At 38.9% G+C, this 18,468-nt stretch overlaps 1 protein-coding gene across 13 annotated transcripts in view; it reads right to left on the reverse strand.

Moving 5' to 3' along the window:
* The window catches only part of LOC124292543 (otoferlin-like), a 201,247-nt gene that overhangs the window by 98,286 nt on the left and 84,493 nt on the right, over positions 1-18,468 (reverse strand). For 9 of the 13 annotated variants that reach the window (XM_046729676.1, XM_046729675.1, XM_046729674.1 and 6 more), the window contains exons 12-26: positions 15,897-16,012; positions 15,312-15,326; positions 14,240-14,280; positions 13,792-13,978; positions 12,928-13,114; positions 11,574-11,788; positions 11,296-11,404; positions 10,442-10,737; positions 9,751-9,945; positions 9,356-9,472; positions 9,099-9,251; positions 8,476-8,668; positions 7,979-8,238; positions 5,464-5,625; positions 446-508 (exon numbers count right to left, since the gene is read on the reverse strand). In XM_046729676.1, the coding sequence (XP_046585632.1) occupies positions 446-508; positions 5,464-5,625; positions 7,979-8,238; positions 8,476-8,668; positions 9,099-9,251; positions 9,356-9,472; positions 9,751-9,945; positions 10,442-10,737; positions 11,296-11,404; positions 11,574-11,788; positions 12,928-13,114; positions 13,792-13,978; positions 14,240-14,280; positions 15,312-15,326; positions 15,897-16,012 (2,309 nt within the window). Of the gene's footprint in view, positions 1-445; positions 509-5,463; positions 5,626-7,978; positions 8,239-8,475; positions 8,669-9,098; positions 9,252-9,355; positions 9,473-9,750; positions 9,946-10,441; positions 10,738-11,295; positions 11,405-11,573; positions 11,789-12,927; positions 13,115-13,791; positions 13,979-14,239; positions 14,281-15,311; positions 15,327-15,896; positions 16,013-17,388; positions 17,474-18,468 lie in introns of all 13 variants that reach the window. The other 4 variants (XM_046729672.1, XM_046729678.1, XM_046729677.1 and 1 more) reach the window with 3 other exon arrangements.

Genomic DNA, 18,468 nt, shown 5'->3' on the forward strand with positions numbered 1-18,468 from the left:
AAACAAGCCTATTTCAAACAGACAACATTGCAGACCTCCCCCTGAGAACCATTTCCTCAGTGTACTTCATATACACATGTTTAGGAAAACCAACTGTCAGATTATAATCCAGCCACAGAAAGAACAGTATAGTGTATCATGTTAATTAGATATTCAATTAAACATGATGGGAAGTCATATAAATATATCAGTTATATAAAAATACATTTTCATAGAAAGCTTTTGACATAAATGCAAGGGAAAATAATACCTCATGAAAAAATATAATTCAGTTGTGGTGCTCATTTGAATTGCTGAATTGCACTGAATGAAATAATCAAATAGAATGAATCTAATGCTGAAATAATATGCTAGATTGTTGAGATTTGCCTGCCTATTTTGAGTGTATGGCTTGCAATGTTATCTAGTTTGAATGTTGGACAGTGATCTGCATGTATACCCTTACTGTCTTCCTGGCATATAGCGGGGTACGATAGGCACTCCGTAGGTCACGCTCATCAAATGGGTACTAAACAGAGGGAGGGATACACACACGGGTTAGACATGGACACAACAGCATACATCCTACCTGTATACTCTGTACGTAGGCCTTCCACACAGCTGGTTTACATGCCTACTCTATCTATCACGTATACAAACTTATATGTCAGTTGTTGTTAATTGTGTGAGACAACACAAAAACTTTGCAGTTGACTAAATTTTAGCAAGTGAAAATGTTGAACATAAATTGTAAGTTATAGAACACTTCAGGAATATTGCCCTTGGAGGACACAATGTGAAATTAGTGTCTTCATCAGTTTTGTGGGAATGTTTTAGGAATGCCTGCTGATTGTGTATTTTACTGTGTGACACCTCAATAAATAATTTCCCAAGATCCATGATATTTTATTCCAAATATGATGCTGCAATTGTTTAGTTCATGCATATACTTCTATTGTAAGCAGGAATCACTGAATGTGGCTTTGTCTTTAAATCATTGTTTGTGTTGTACTGGCAGTGTGTATCTCATTACACAATGGTGTAGGTATATGTAATCAGACTGCCTGGGTTTCATATGTCCTGACACAATGGTGTAGGTATATGTAACCAGACTGCCTGGGTTTCATATCTCCTGACACAATGGTGTAGGTATATGTAATCAGACTGCCTGGGTTTCAGCAGTGTGTATCTCCTGACACAATGGTGTAGGTATATGTAATCAGACTACCTGGGTTTCAGCAGTGTGTATCTCCTGACACAATGGTGTAGGTATATGTAATCAGACTGCCTGGGTTTCAGCAGTGTGTATCTCCTGACACAATGGTGTACGTATATGTAATCAGACTACCTGGGTTTCAGCAGTGTGTATCTCCTGACACAATGGTGTAGGTATATGTAATCAGACTGCCTGGGTTTCAGCAGTGTGTATCTCCTGACACAATGGTGTACGTATATGTAACCAGACTGCCTGGGTTTCATATGTCCTGACACAATGGTGTAGGTATATGTAATCAGACCGCCTGGGTTTCAGCAGTGTGTATCTCCTGACACAATGGTGTAGGTATATGTAATCAGACTGCCTGGGTTTCAGCAGTGTGTATCTCCTGACACAATGGTGTAGGTATATGTAATCAGACTGCCTGGGTTTCAGCAGTGTGTATCTCCTGACACAATGGTGTAGGTATATGTAATCAGACTGCCTGGGTTTCAGCAGTGTGTATCTCCTGACACAATGGTGTACGTATATGTAATCAGACTGCCTGGGTTTCAGCAGTGTGTATCTCCTGACACAATGGTGTAGGTATATGTAATCAGACTGCCTGGGTTTCAGCAGTGTGTATCTCCTGACACAATGGTGTAGGTATATGTAATCAGACTGCCTGGGTTTCAGCAGTGTGTATCTCCTGACACAATGGTGTACGTATATGTAATCAGACTGCCTGGGTTTCAGCAGTGTGTATCTCCTGACACAATGGTGTAGGTATATGTAATCAGACTGCCTGGGTTTCAGCAGTGTGTATCTCCTGACACAATGGTGTAGGTATATGTAATCAGACTGCCTGGGTTTCATATGTCCTGACACAATGGTGAGGTATATGTAATCAGACTGCCTGGGTTTCAGCAGTGTGTATCTCCTGACACAATGGTGTAGGTATATGTAATCAGACTGCCTGGGTTTCAGCAGTGTGTATCTCCTGACACAATGGTGTAGGTATATGTAATCAGACTGCCTGGGTTTCAGCAGTGTGTATCTCCTGACACAATGGTGTACGTATATGTAATCAGACTGCCTGGGTTTCAGCAGTGTTTATCTCCTGACACAATGGTGTACGTATATGTAATCTGACTGCCTGGGTTTCAGCAGTGTGTATCTCCTGACACAATGGTGTAGGTATATGTAATCTGACTGCCTGGGTTTCAGCAGTGTGTATCTCCTGACACAATGGTGTAGGTATATGTAATCAGACTGCCTGGGTTTCAGCAGTGTGTATCTCCTGACATCCCCTGACACAATGTGTGGGTATATGCAATCAGACTGCCTGGGTTTGGTCTCCTGACACAATGGTGCAGGTATATGTAATCAGACTGCCTGGGTTTCAGCAGTGTGTATCTCCTGACACAATGGTGTGCGTATATGTAATCAGACTGCCTGGGTTTCAGCAGTGTGTATCTCCTGACACAATGGTGTAGGTATATGTAATCAGACTGCCTGGGTTTCAGCAGTGTGTATCTCCTGACACAATGGTGTAGGTATATGTAATCAGACTGCCTGGGTTTCAGCAGTGTGTATCTCCTGACACAATGGTGTAGGTATATGTAATCTAACTGCCTGGGTTTCAGCAGTGTGTATCTCCTGACACAATGGTGTAGGTATATGTAATCAGACCGCCTGGGTTTCAGCAGTGTGTATCTCCTGACACAATGGTGTAGGTATATGTAATCTAACTGCCTGGGTTTCAGCAGTGTGTATCTCCTGACACAATGGTGTAGGTATATGTAATCAGACTGCCTGGGTTTCAGCAGTGTGTATCTCCTGACACAATGGTGTAGGTATATGTAATCAGACTGCCTTGGTTTCAGCAGCGTGTATCTCCTGACACAATGGTGTACGTATATGTAATCAGACTGCCTGGGTTTCAGCAGTGTGTATCTCCTGACACAATGGTGTACGTATATGTAATCAGACCGCCTGGGTTTCAGTAGTGTGTATCTCCTGACACAATGGTGTAGGTATATGTAATCAGACTGCCTGGGTTTCAGCAGTGTGGTGTAAAAAAGTATTAAAATATATTTACTTCTTTTAACAGATGAAGGTGGCATGAAACAAACACATCCTCATAATCTAGTCAGAATGTACAATCGACTCTGCTTTTAGCAGTAATCTCTTGTGCAAAGGGTTTTGTCATTTCTTTTAAAGTAAAAACAAAACTCAGTCAATCTATTTAAGTAACTATGTAACATATTTTCATGAACTACCCAAATCACTAAGGTTTTCTTCATTTTATGAGAAACAAGAATAATCTCATACATTTATTTCCGTATAACTGAAACAAAGACGTGTCGTGAGCATCTTCTGTCTGAATGACCAGCATGGTGCTTCATGAAGCGGGTGTACTAACAGGAACTATCACAGTTATCTACATTACTGCTGGCCAGCTGGTGAATAATGTGACAAAATAAATTCACTTAACCACACAATTGTAACCAAATTATGTACACCAATGACCTAGACCATTTCTGTGGGTGAAGGAAAGTGACATGCTTTCTATGTAAATGAAATGGAACACAAACTGGGCTGGGCGTGGTTGGAACCTGACTAGCATTTACTGTTCCTGTGTGGCAAACTGATATTAAGTGGGAGGTTAGGCTATATACATACACTTGAATTGCCTTTGGCCTTGTGTTTTATCTAAAGGAAAGATTACAAGAATAACATCCTTTATTTTAAAAACATTTCATGGTTGATATAAAGGGTTTCATGGGTCATGTGACTTGGAGCGGTACACAGGGTACGGATGAGATGCTGAACTCTCATACCTCAGTTAAATATCTACTGATCAAATTTTGTAAAGACCTTTTGAGAAAGGGCAACCTGTACAATGTAGGTACTGCAGCAGCTCACTAAATATACACTAGACTGTTGCATGATTGAATAATAATCATAGTTCTTTCCTCATGATGACAAAATCCCTAAACTAAGTAGCAACTATGCTAAGACCTGTGAAATAACAGTAGTTATGACAATGTGTCCATCCATTGTTTAATATTGTCTATTTTTCTGGAATCAAGAGACAGATCATATCTATACGCACAGTATTGAAACAGTAGTGTCCAACAATGTCACATGGTCTTGTAGTGTGCTTTATATAATATACCACACGAGACATTCACAGAGGAGACATTACGTCGCAAGTCAACCTTTACCAGGGCCTTAGTCATAGAAGCTGAATTTGATGAAACAATTACAGAAAACAGTTCTGGTATGAATTCTTCAGTAGAATGATGATGCCTCCATTGATACAACAACGATGATCGGACTTATGTTCCAATGGCGACCTCACAACACACACAAAGTATTCAGCAAATATACTCCTCTACTCTACCACACCATTGTACTATGTCTTTCTGAATGCAATGACTATGTGCCAAGCTGTAGACTATCTGTAACTACCAGATGTAACATGGGGTATTATAGTATGTATACAACATGCAGGTCAGGAAGATATCACACGTTTCATGTCCTAGACACACTGTCCTACCTGCTGGCTGCAGCCTCACACTTGTGTAGGACTTGAAACATGTGACAATTGTGAACTACATAATGGGTAAAATATTCCACCTTAAAAAAGTTGTTTTAACATGTGTTCATTATTTACTATTATTAATTGATCATGGAATAGTAAAGGTTTTCCTCGATTTTATTATTTTGAACAGACATTATTTTACCCAGTACATGAACACAGGGTATGCAACCAGAGAGTACTGTTCTAAAGGGAGACTACCCACCAAAAGCAGCTGTCTAGTCTACTGCATGTGGAGGTAGCAGGGATGCCACTCTAGACAACGCAGGCAACTACACAATTCCGGTCTTCCACTAACACCGATCTTATGCAAATAACAGCTTAATGCAAATATTGTTACATTCATCTTCACAAATTGATATATTATTTAATTGAGACATTAATAACATATTAAACATGATTATTGATCAACAAACTAATAAAATAATAATCACTTTATGTTTCTTTTAACTTGAACATTAAGAATGAAGTGAAAGTACTGGACAACAAAATGTTCTCAAGTCATAAATTAATATGATTCAGTTTACATAACTTTAAGAGAGAAACGTCTATTGAGGTATGATTGGTTAACATGTATATGCTTGTACAAGAAGCAAGTCGTCTTTATGATGACGACCACCACCACAACTACCACTGCAAGTGAGCTACCAGCACCATGCTTGACACACGTTGTTATTATTACCTGTAGGAGTTCAAATGTTGACAGGAGCTCACCAGCCTCATCTGGACCACGCCTCACATCCCACCACTCAAGACGAGGGGGGAACTTGGGCCCATCATACTTCTCATTGCTCAGCTTCACTACAGGTTTGCAAAGGGCTCTGCCTATGAACTCAGATTTCCCCTGAAAATGTAGAATTTCAGTCTTAGAAAATATATAAAATATAGATGATTTTGCCACAAGAATTACACCTATGTGTTCATAATTCCTGAAACAATAACCATCCTATACATTCAAAACACTGGAATTCTGGGAACAGCTACATTTGTAGACACATGTTTAAAAAAGCCATTCAAGCTATGAAGAAAGAAGCAGGAAAGTCCTTTACCCTAATGTAGCTGTAAATGAGTGAGTGACTTAAGTTTTACACCACTTTAAGCAATATTGCCCGTAAATGAAGTAACTATTAGTAACATCTGATTTTAAAGTTTTGTATTACTCACTTTCCGTGAGATGTTTGATAACCATCTTTCTTAAAGTGACCTGGCTAGAAAAGACTCATACTTACCACTTGGTTCATGCTGGTTATACAGATATAATGCCTAGCTAACATTGGAATATACATGATGTATTTCTCGTCTCCTGTTACTGACAACACATAGTACCACAGGAAAAGCATGTCATGTACAACAACCTACACAGAGGGCTGAGGTTAGCCAAGGACATACACACAATGCTCAGATATTCCCGGTTGTCCACATGCAAAAGAGTTGTGTGAGGCAGCAGCAGCAAGACAATACATGGCTCTGTGAACATCTTTCAGCTGATCCAGGAATATACTTTACCACAACAGCTCTAGTTTTAATGGTTTTTCTTCATATGGACATTTGTGACAGAGTGTATGTATACAACGTCGACTTAAAGACATTTCAAACACTGAAACATCTATAGAATATTTAGAACCTCAAAGCTTTAAAGGTGTCTTAATGGTAACTCAGTATTTATGTCAACATATGTAACTTTCTGAAAAATGTATTTTTGACAAATTTCATTTTGTGTACAATGAGACATTGCAAATCTGTGTTTATACATTTTTTTCCGATGTACCACCACATGGTGTACTGATATTCACCAGGTTCAATGTTTATTGACACAGGGCTACAATATTGTGTGTGAAATGGTTGTTACAATTGCTATGTGATTGGTCGTGTGTTATATGTGAACAACAGTGTTACATTGACGATACCCTGACATCCTCCAACCTGGTTCACGTGAACTGTGGCTCTACATGGCCTACTGTGAGACTCGCCATTTTCTCGCCAATACTCTAGAGGAGTTTCTTTCAAAACTGTTTTACTTCCTTGATTTTTCTGGAATTTGGCAAATATCCACTGTACAAGTTATTTTGAATTTAACCTTGTGTCACACTCCACTTACATATCATGCATCATAACACTTGCATTATTATTAAATACATTAATATTGGAAAAGAATTTAAAAGAATAAAAAGCTAAAACTTTATTTGCAGGAATAACATCTTTAAAACAAAAGGATATGGGTCCCCTAAAACTTCATATTGGTTCAACACTGTGAGATATAACAGACATCATTTCCATTCACATGAGCTTTATGCCTGACTTGAAACAAAGTTCAAACAATTAATTATGTCATGAAGTTCTTGCACTTCACCCATAACCAGGTCAAGTAGTGTGACAACATGGTGTGATTGGATATAATCATAGGCTGCCTATGTGGGTAGAGTCAACAACAGCACCCTTGGTGCTCATGAGATTATACCAATGTTTGGCTCCTAATAATCAGCATCAGAACTGAAATATAAGCATCAGTAAAATGGACATCATGATGAGGTAGCAGTGAATGAGACATGTGTCTGGCCACAGAAGGGATGCTTTTTTCTTTGTGCCCACCAGAGAATACCTTGGAGACATGGTACCTATGTAGGTTATTTAGGTCTTTCCAGAAAACATTTATCTGTGCTAGTTGCAGATGACACCTTTAAGATACTTATTGTGTTCCCTCTGACAATACCTACAAGACATCTACCGGTGTTATCCCTTCTGGTTCAGCCACCATTCCAAACCCTGGACACTACCTAAACAACATCTATCACTAGACACTACCTTAGACTTCTGTGTTCCTTCACAGATATAACCTTTAACAAATCTCACACATATGGTAACCTCTACAGACACTACCATGTCTCCCCTAAAGACATCGACCTGTGTCATTCATCCTGCCTTACCCTCCATTCCCTGCCACAAACACTACTGTGTTCCCTCACAGATATAACCTTTAAGAGATCTCCCTGTGGCCTCTATAGACACTACCATGTGTGTCTGTGCCTTCACAGACACTACCTGTGTCATCAATCCTGCTTAAGTCACCACTCTATGCCACAGACACTATCTGTGTCATCAAACCTGCTTAAGTCACCACTCTATGCCACAGATGCTACCTAGGACACATTCCCCTGTGTCTCAGCTATCACCCCCTGTAGTATTCTCCCCCTGCTTACCACTTTGTCCTGGTCAAATATTTCCACGACGATGGTGGGAGGGTCATCCACAATCTCCTCCATGAGTCCATACACCTCCACCTCCTTAATGATGAGCATTTCATCCCATGTCGGGCTCAGTGTTTCCTCTATCACCTGAGTGCATGCACTCTGGTCAGCAAAGGCAATACGGGCAAAAGGATCCGACAACCCAGAAGCATCTGATCCAATCAGCTGTCTTGCTTGGTACATGTGACAACGCAGTTGGAACACCTGCTTTTCTGCAATGGGCAAAATATTCAAAATAGTTTGGGATGGGAAAGCACACATTTTAACAATAACATCAAAGAAAAGAAGTCTTTATTTGGGGAAAGTTGAAAGAAACTGAACATGTAACAAAGTAAATTTGTTTTGGAGATCATTTCTGTCACATGATTTTTTGCTGTTAAATATAGTTTTGCAGCCATACATGTAGTAATTGTAGGTACTTTCAACCTGTTTTGTTCAAATTGTGGTACCTTTGTAGTGCACAAAAGGTGGTGGATATCCCTGAGGTTTGCAGGACAGCTTGAGAGGCTTGGTCTCCTCGTAGCCCCCTGGAAGGCCCTTCAGATAGTCCTTCTTGTGTTTGGACAGCCCCAGCCACAGGTACAGCTGCAGTTTGGCCTGGATGTTCCAGCCGGCCTGCCCCTCGGCCTTCTTCCCTGGCAGCTGTGAACACAATCAATAGAGGTGCTGTCAACATTCAATGACCAGCATGCAATGAGGAATGTGGGTAAGCAAGTGATCACTGCTAAATGCCACAACAGCAGTTTCGCAGCTGGTCAATGTAAAACTATCACTGTCTGTGCAGTAAATATATCAAGACAAAGATTCAGTACATAGGAAACCCGTGAAGATCTGGGTTAGAATTGGTCTTCAGTAACTCATGCTTGTCATAAGAGGTGACTAACAGGATCAGGTGGTCAGGCTCGCTGACTTGGTTGACACCTGTCATCATATTGTGTACAAAGATGCTGATGATGTTGACCACTGGATTGTCTAGTCCAGACTCAAATTATTTACAGACCAGTTGGAATATTACTGAGTGAGTGTTAAACAACAAACAAACAAAAAGAGTGTATAGAAGAAGTAAACTGACCCTGAGAAGCATAGTCTGGACCTTGCCACAGAACTTGCCCCTTTCCTCATCCACGATTGAGTAGATGATATCCCGAGACTTCACCCGCTGGTATGCAACACGCTTCTGTCCAGCAATCATCCACACAAACATGTCTGGCACTGCATGCTGGGGCTGGAAGACAAATGACAATCAGTTTTGGGCAAGGCAATGACTTTCCTACCTTTACCATGTGTTACAAACAGTGGTAAACACATCCTCATCAGGGAAGTACATACCTCATTCATGAGATTGCGCAGTTTGTTTAGATACTGGTTTGCACTGCGCATCTTCTCCCTCATATTGGTCTTGGTCACTGTGGCCTTCATTGTTCTGGCCAGAGTAGACTGCTGATCCTGAAAAAAATTACATGCATTCATCATTCTCAATACATTGTATACTAAATCATACTGTAAAAATAGCACTGTGATAATAGTTGAAGCAAGTAAAACATTTGAAACCAATGATTAAATTTTTATGATTTTCAAAACAAAAGATGATAAACTTTATTCGGGTGATTTCAAATAACTTGTTCAAGGAGCCTAACTATGTCTATATGTTGACCCGTTATATTTCAAAATCTGCCAAAGTCTAAACCATGACAGATGTGATAGTATTGACTTTGAGACCATACCATTTCTCTGACTAAGAGCTTGTGCCTCTCCTTGTCCAGCTTCGTCTTGGCTGCTGAGCCCCCTGCTGTGCCTTTCACCAGAGACACGAACTTGGAGCACCCCTGTCCCAGCTCCTCAAACACACCCCTCAGACGCCGCTCAGGGAAGGGAGTCTCAGACTTGATCATGTCCTGCACCTCAGATATACCAGCTTCCTGTACAGGCAGACATCATATACCTCAGGGAGTAGGCCACAGTGGAGGAATGTGTCATGAAGAAACCCTAGATTCTGGCAACATTGCTTTACTGGAACAGGCTCAATATCCTTAGTCTGGATATTGACATGAAATAGTAAACTTTAGATGTTATCTTGACTGACTGACTGACTGACTTTGGTTTTACGCCGCTTTTAGCAATATTCCAGCAACATCACGGCGGGGGACACCAGAAATGGAGATGTTATCTTGAAGGGATATCCCTTTATATAGTCAATTTACTGATACTAGATAGTCCTGGACTACATTTTCTGCTGATACTTTTACATTGGACATACTGAATACACACTCATACATTCAAGCAGACTACATTTAGTTGTTGCTACTGACATACATAGCGTGACAACTGCTGAATCTTGTGGGAATATAACATTTGATTGTAGAAACCACACAGGTTAATTATGATAGGACTTGAACGAATGGTTCTCTGACCTACCAGTTTCTCAACAACTTTCTCTATGATGTTGCAGTTGTACATCCTCCTGCGGTGGTCCTCAAACAGTTCCTTGATGTACACACATGGCTTGTCCTCATAGTAGGGGAGGTGGTAGTAGCACTTGTCCCGGGTCACAGGCTTGGTTCCAGGGGTCATACTCTGCCACTTAGGTATCTCCATGCGAGAACCAGACTCATCTTCAGAGTCACTGTCCTGCTCTGGCTCATCACTGTCACTGCTGCTTCGACTGTTGCGGCTGGGTGGGTTGTAACCATCCAACACATTGCCTGCATTGCCTGAAGGAAAGGAAAGGAAGCCACCTTACTTAGCATTTAATTTGTATGAAATAATGATAATAATCTAATTTTCTGAATAAAAACCCTAGGAAGGGAGATAGGGAGCTTCAAAAGGGGGATTCAAGTGTTCCACTAGCATTCGGAAGAAAAGGGAGACAAGCAATAAGCATGAGTCAGGATAAGGAAAAATATAATGGACATTTACAAGCACCTGTATCCACATACTTCTGCATGCTCAAAACACTAAGACATTATTACCCCAGTTAACCCAAGCTGCCTGTAAAATGTTTAAATATGATGTTATCAACTTGACTTTTGTATACAGGAAGAGAATACAGGGAGTAGGTTTAAAAAAGGTAATCAAAGACCATTTGACCATTCCGAGTTATGGTATACGTTACCAATGTCAAGTGTGAGCCATTACTTCAATTACATTCATACAGTATCAGGTTTTCCTTGATTCAACTTGGGTAAAATGATGTCTGAAATACTTAGCTATCCTGTGATAGCAAAGTTGACAGAATCTAGGGTTTCTTCATGACACAGGCCTTCACTTACCAACACTGATTTCAAAGTGCACAGGTTTGTCTCCAACTTTCTTCTCTATCATGGATGCTTCAAGGAAGCAGCCATACAGGAAATACTCCTCCGGTCTACCTGCTGCATTCTGGAACAAACAATTGACACCATAGTTTGAAATTTGAACATTTTTTAAGATAATAAACACCTTTTAGTTTCAGTTCTATATTTTCATATTTCACAGATTATGTCTTGAATAATTCTTAATGAATTGCATTGCACAGATGGAAGTGATTGTCCCAGTCAGGAGAGTTTACCTCTGAGATAGGAAGGGCATTTTCCACATCCACTGTAGCAGGTCCACTCTCCATGCTCTCCAGGATCTCCATCTTTATTGCTACAAGTAATCTTCCCCTGAATGATACACCTTGACCTAATCCATCGTTGAGGTGAGTCTGTGATGTCAGGAGCTGGTAGTAGCGGGTGGCACCATACAGGTTTACCCAGCATGGTCCAAAGGTTGGCAGAAAACCTGGCAGAAACCCCAAACATCAGCTCCAGGTATTATTGGTAACATTGTCTAAAACTGGCAGAAAACCTAGCAGAAACCCCAAACATCAGCTCCAGGTATTATTGGTAACATTGTCTAAAACTGGCAGAAAACCTGGCAGAAACACCAAACATCAGCTCCAGGTATTATTGGTAACATTGTCTTAAACTGGCAGAAAACCTGGCAGAAACACCAAACATCAGCTCCAGGTATTATTGGTAACATTGTCTTAAACTGGCAGAAAACCTGGCAGAAACACCAAACATCAGCTCCAGGTATTATTGGTAACATTGTCTAACACTCGCAGAAACACCAAACATCAGCTCCAGGTATTATTGGTAACATTGTCTAACACTGGCAGAAAACCTGGTAGAAACACCAAACATCAGCTCCAGGTATTATTGGTAACATTGTCTAACACTGGCAGAAAACCTGGCAGAAACACCAAACATCAGCTCCAGGTATTATTGGTAACATTGTCTAACACTCGCAGAAACACCAAACATCAGCTCCAGGTATTATTGGTAACATTGTCTAACACTGGCAGAAACACCAAACATCAGCTCCAGGTATTATTGGTAACATTGTCTAACACTGGCAGAAACACCAAACATCAGCTCCAGGTATTATTGGTAACATTGTCTAACACTGGCACCAAACATCAGCTGGTATTGGTAACAGAAACACCAAACATCAGCTCCAGGTATTATTGGTAACATTGTCTAACACTGGTATTATTGGTAAAAGAACACCTGGCAGAAACACCAAACATCAGCTCCAGGTATTATTGGTAACATTGTCTAACACTCGCAGAAACACCAAACATCAGCTCCAGGTATTATTGGTAACATTGTCTAACACTGGCAGAAAAAACAAACATCAGCTCCAGGTATTATTGGTAACATTGTCTATAATCATGTGACTGGAACTAATTCTAACATAACACAAAGATTTTCAGACTAGAGCTCAAGCTGATAAAAATGTGCCTTGGAATACATCTAGGAGCTCAGAATAAAGTGACATAAAGATACCTCTAACCAATTCATGAGGTGCACACAATACAAACATGAAACTGTTTTTAGAGGAAAAGAAAAGGCCCCGGTCATAGGTGCCTTAGCTACCTTTTTCTCCTTCATTCGATATGTGTGACAGATCAAGGAAGTGAGTGCCAATGATATCATCATTGACACTGTCACTGTCTCTCAGTTGTATTCTGATGCGCCGACACAAAGGGGGAAACATCTCCGTGAATACAACTTGCTCATTCCAAACAGGTTCATATGACCCTTTCTTGATTGATGTTCGACCCTTAAAAATGAAATGAAAAGTGATGTTACATCAAATATTTATTCAATGTCAAGTCAGTAGTCAGATATACTGTAGCATTACATCCTCCTCCTTGGGCATTGGGTACACTATATACAATCATAGATCAAGAACCATATAACACCTATCTATATTTATACAACTACCCAACTACTCCACATGGCATCAGATAGATCACAATAGCAATGACAGTGTTTAAACCTTTGTAAAACCTTCTCACCCAGCAAAGTACTGAATCTGCAGAAACTCCTGCAACCAGGTATTCAATCCAATGGATTCACCTCATCAACATATTGCAGTTCCTTCAGCCCTGCTAATGCTAACCCACAAAAATCCGGGTAAAATTGGTCTTCAGAAACCCACTTACTGGGATTGAATGGTCAGACTTGCTGACTTGGTTGACACATGTCATCGTATCCCAATTGCTTAGATTAATTATCTACAGACCAACACCACATAGCTGGAATATTGCAGAGTGCAGTGTTAAACAACAACCAAACCAGCCAACCAACCTGCTAATGCTTGAAAATTAATACAAACAATCATGTGACTTGCTACTTGAAACTGCTTATTGAACAACTGGTGAGTCTCTCTCTGTTTGGAAACATGGACCTTGTCATCCATTATTAAATGCTGGGCTTCACTGCATTTCCACTCACCTTGTGTCCAGCGAAGGAGACCTCAACGTACGGATCCACAAGGTCCTTGCTTTCTCCAGTGAATGCTTTCTTGACATTAGCCATGATGCCGGTGTTCATCTTGGGCAAACCCTCTGCTCTGTACACCTTCACATAGAACTTGGCTCGTTGTCGGTCAGCCGGCACTCCATCCGGCAGTAACAGGTTTCTGTACAATAGGAGGGGGAGTACATTGTCATGTCAGACATATTCCAGTTCCAGATATACCTAATGATATATGGCAGTTTTGCAAGATTAGGATGAGCATGACATCATACTGCCTTGGGTATAGTGGTCAGTCTGCAGTAAGGTTAGAAGACCATATAAGGATTGATTGTTTTTAGATATGCAAATGATAATGAATAGAATAGCAAGTTTAACAGTAAATTCTATGTTCCATTAGAACAAATAAATCATCTCTATGACTTACGCTTCAATATCATCTTCATCTTTGTCAGATTTTGGAGGAACCTGTAACAATATTACAGGTAGTGAAAAAAAAGCTCATTTCCAAGCAAAGCATATAGTCTCTGAACAACATGCACTAAATGTCTGGTATTTCTAAACACTGAAACTTAGACAAGAGTTTTCTTGGTGTCATGAACTTCTCTGGTACAGACAACTGGACTTAGAAAAATATGACCACAAATGTTTAAAATAAATTGTTACAAAGAATTAAATGCAATGCTGTTAGAAAGTATAAGCTTTTCATAAAAAAAGAGATGTGAATCTCCTTTTCAAAAATGTCCGGATCCTTTATCATTTTTCAGTAAACATTTAGTTTCATCTGTCCCCATTCACATATAGAATTTGATTATACATTGTATTTTCATCTTTGACAGATACATGCACAACTGTTTCTAAGGGTTGTTTCTGGGCAGGGTTCTAGATGGTGCGCTCTAGGAAGCAGTACACTAACAGCTGGCTTGTTGTAGTTAGTCACACATGCACACTTGTCCTGTCTTGTACTCATGCAAATTTGACATCTGTTAAATATAAAGTTAGGAATATGCCTAATCTTAGAATAGTAAGAGATCTTAACATGGATCAACATGGTCTGAAATCTTACATTTGATCTGACATGTTATGCACCCACATTATACAACTCCTGTATCAGTGCGCTTTACAAATAGCTTCCTTTTTATGTCTTGTGGAAGAAATAAATGAACATTTTCAAAACAGACAATAACATTGTTATAAGTCAACACACATATTATGTGAAGCCAAATGAAAGTCACTTAAATCTAGTCTAATACGTGTTAGGCTGTGCACGGCTGCTGTTGTCTCTCCCTTCTTCAGCTGCTTTGTGACTCAGATGTGTGATGTGCTGATGTAAGTTATCAGCCAGTATATTTATAAAACACAGTTATCTTATTTAGCTTGAATCATAAATCAGCTGATAGAAAGGAGAGACATCTTCTTAACACAACGTTAGTGTTTGATTTAGCGTTATTACTGATGGACAACTGAACACTGTTAGTCTATGCTATGTGACAACTTACGCAGCTTCGTCTTATCTGTTTGGGTAAAAGTTGTAGCATTTACAGTGTGGACCAATAGCACCAGGGTAGAAAGGTTTGGGATACATTGGAACACTTACCACATTTCATAAAGATCAAAATAGTTCCATCATTATGTAAATAAAAACATTTACCGCCAAGGATATTTGAAAGGGCCTATAAAGAAGTGAAGCATCCATAAAATATCCCTTTATACATGGATATGCTTTCAAAGTATGTGTCAACTATCTTCATTGAAGCTGAAAAGCCTTTTCCTTCTATAGGAGTAGGTAATACTTTGACATTAGTGAAATGTCCCAATGGCAAGGGTCTTGACATCATGACGTATCTTCAAGGCATACATTTTCATGAACATTGGAATTACTCATACTTCCAGGACCCTAGTGTCAGTATGGTGATATTGCTGCAGGTCTACAAACCTCCGTGAATCATATGTGCACACAGACAGTGATATTAGATGTAGATTCAGAAGAGGCATATACAATGTGATCACTGACTGTTTTTGGACCATGATGGACACAACATGTAGAGTGTTTGACATACACTGGACAATAATGAACTCTGTACCTTCACTGAGTCCCCTTTACCAATGACAGCAATGTCACACTTTAGGTACCCCTTCACTCCACCATTGATATCATCTGGATCTGTCAGCATGGCCCATTTGTGGTAAAACTGGTGGTCTACAGAACGGAATAGCACAACATTACTAATAAGTTTCAAGCTTGTTAATCTCAATTATTGTAATATCTTATTAATGTCATTACTGGATGTTGAAATGTAAGGTTAAAAAATTAGCTTCAACAAATATTAACATATATGATTTAACTTCAACATAATAAATTCTTGTTAACTACTCATAACATATCGTTAGAAAATTAAAAAAAGACAGATTTAGCTACATGGATGTCACATAAATGTCTGACAAATTAATTAAAGCATATGTGCAATTTGTAAAAGTTAATACTTTGAGAATATGGACACTGAATACAACTGTTATTATTTAATATGTGTTAGTGTGTACAGCCATTTTAATGTGTACTTCTCTGCCTGTTACACCATGTCTGAAGGAAGGACTGTATGACAAATAGGACCATACAAAAAAATCTGAACATATATTTTCAATTTAGTGAATTAATTTTACAAAATATGTCTCTCTCTATATACTTTCTTAAATTTTCAAATAGCCATACAACATGTTCAAGAAGCACACATTGACATTTGATATTAATATTTGTAAGCAAACTTTCCAAAACTATGAAGTGTGACAAAAGATAGAACACCTAGCGGAGTATACATACATAGAAATAAAAACAATGAATCCTGTAATAACAAAGTTTTCTCTTTGATAGTAATGTTGGTACATAGAAAATACTCTAAAGAAAATATATGTATTTTTGACCTCATCAAATGCAAAAACGCAGGTTCATTTACTGACAAATAAAATTAGTGTTGATAAAAAAAACATATAAAGTAAACTAAATTTGAGATCAACATAAAAAAGGTTCTATTTTCAAATCTATTTCACTTTGATTTGAAAAATTGGTTTCTGTCAACACTTTTTAAACAAGAAACAATTCGTTTGTTGTTTAATGACACACAACATTTGATCTATATGATGGTGGTCTGTAAATAACTGAATCTGGACCAGATATCCTGATGATTGACTTTGTCTATCCATCTACCCATACAATAACAGGCAATAAACCAAGTCACTATCCCAAACAATCATTATAGCCACCACCTCTTATGACAAGAACAAGCCGCTAGTGACCTGTATTCTTACCCAGAATCCCCATGGGTGTTTAACGCAACATTCAGATTCTGATGTGTAATGTGTATATGACCATTACATGAAGCTAGGTGATGGAAATGCGTTATCAATTTACCATATAACACTATCATTAAATGAAATCAAGCCATAATGGAAATATAATTAGCATATAAAAAACTGCAACAGGGCAAAATTTGAAGTTTTCATTCAGAATAAATTTGATTAAACAAACGTGCAAGTAAAATTTAATTTGAAAAATGAAAGCCTGGAAAAGAAGCGAGATACCTTGCTGGGCATACACAGTGGCAACATCTAGTTTATAAGTCCCGAGAGGCCGGTTGGAGCGAAGGAGTCTGCCAGACTGACAAACCTGATAGAATGGCATGCAAAGGCAAAACAGTAGGATAGAAACATTGCCATCAAGCACAAAAATGGCTCTGGCATTGTGTGATAAATATCAGAAGGACCAGATTAGTGGTTATGAAATGTGAGATGATGGGAACTCTTAAACAATGATACAAGTGTATGTGTTTAAACACAAACTAACTCAAATCAGAATGTGCATGTATTTAGTATTTATTGTTTTGTACTTTGTATGCTATGTTTTGGATACAATGGACTTGTTTTTTGGATCAAAGTTTTTAAATTTGGAATGTGTTTTTCTTGTCTCCCCATTTATACTACAGTTTAGAGTTGTTTGTTCCTGTAATATAATTATTATTATGAAGATACACATTTTTTTCTTATTTTGACCTGCCCAAACTAATCAGTTCTTTGAAGAACATAAACCATAAGTATAGCCCCAACTAGTGATGGAAACTGTTGAATCCATGTTAACTGGAACACTTGTTGCCTGGGTTATCACATGAGCTAAGGAATATCCATTTAAGTTCAAGGAACAGATGTTTATTATGACATGATGAAATACTATTGGTTTGTATGCTCTGTTACGTTTCCTATCTGATCCTTCCCGATCCACACATGATACAATGCTGGCAGCAGTAGATATGGGAACGCTGCTACGCCATGCTAACATTGCCATAACTCAAAGAAATAATACATGCTTGGGTTTGAGGAAGGAAAGAGGTAAACAACTGATACATATATATGTGTCTATGTCTGGCAGGAAACATGGGCTTCTTGTGGGAATGTGATCAAGAAGATTCTAAAATTTCCTGATGTACACATATACTATTTCAAATATGACAGTCTCACCATTAGTACACCTGCACCAGCTCATGTTAACAATGTTGTTTTTTTAATTGATGCCAAACATACAAATAATTTTACCTAAGATAAATAACCCAAAAGCCCAAATAAATGAAGAAAATGTGAAACAAATTAGAAACCAATCTCTAATATTAG

The sequence above is a fragment of the Haliotis rubra genome, unplaced genomic scaffold, assembly GCF_003918875.1.
Source record: "Haliotis rubra isolate DU_JTF1 unplaced genomic scaffold, ASM391887v1 Scf52, whole genome shotgun sequence".
Lineage (NCBI taxonomy): Eukaryota > Metazoa > Mollusca > Gastropoda > Lepetellida > Haliotidae > Haliotis > Haliotis rubra.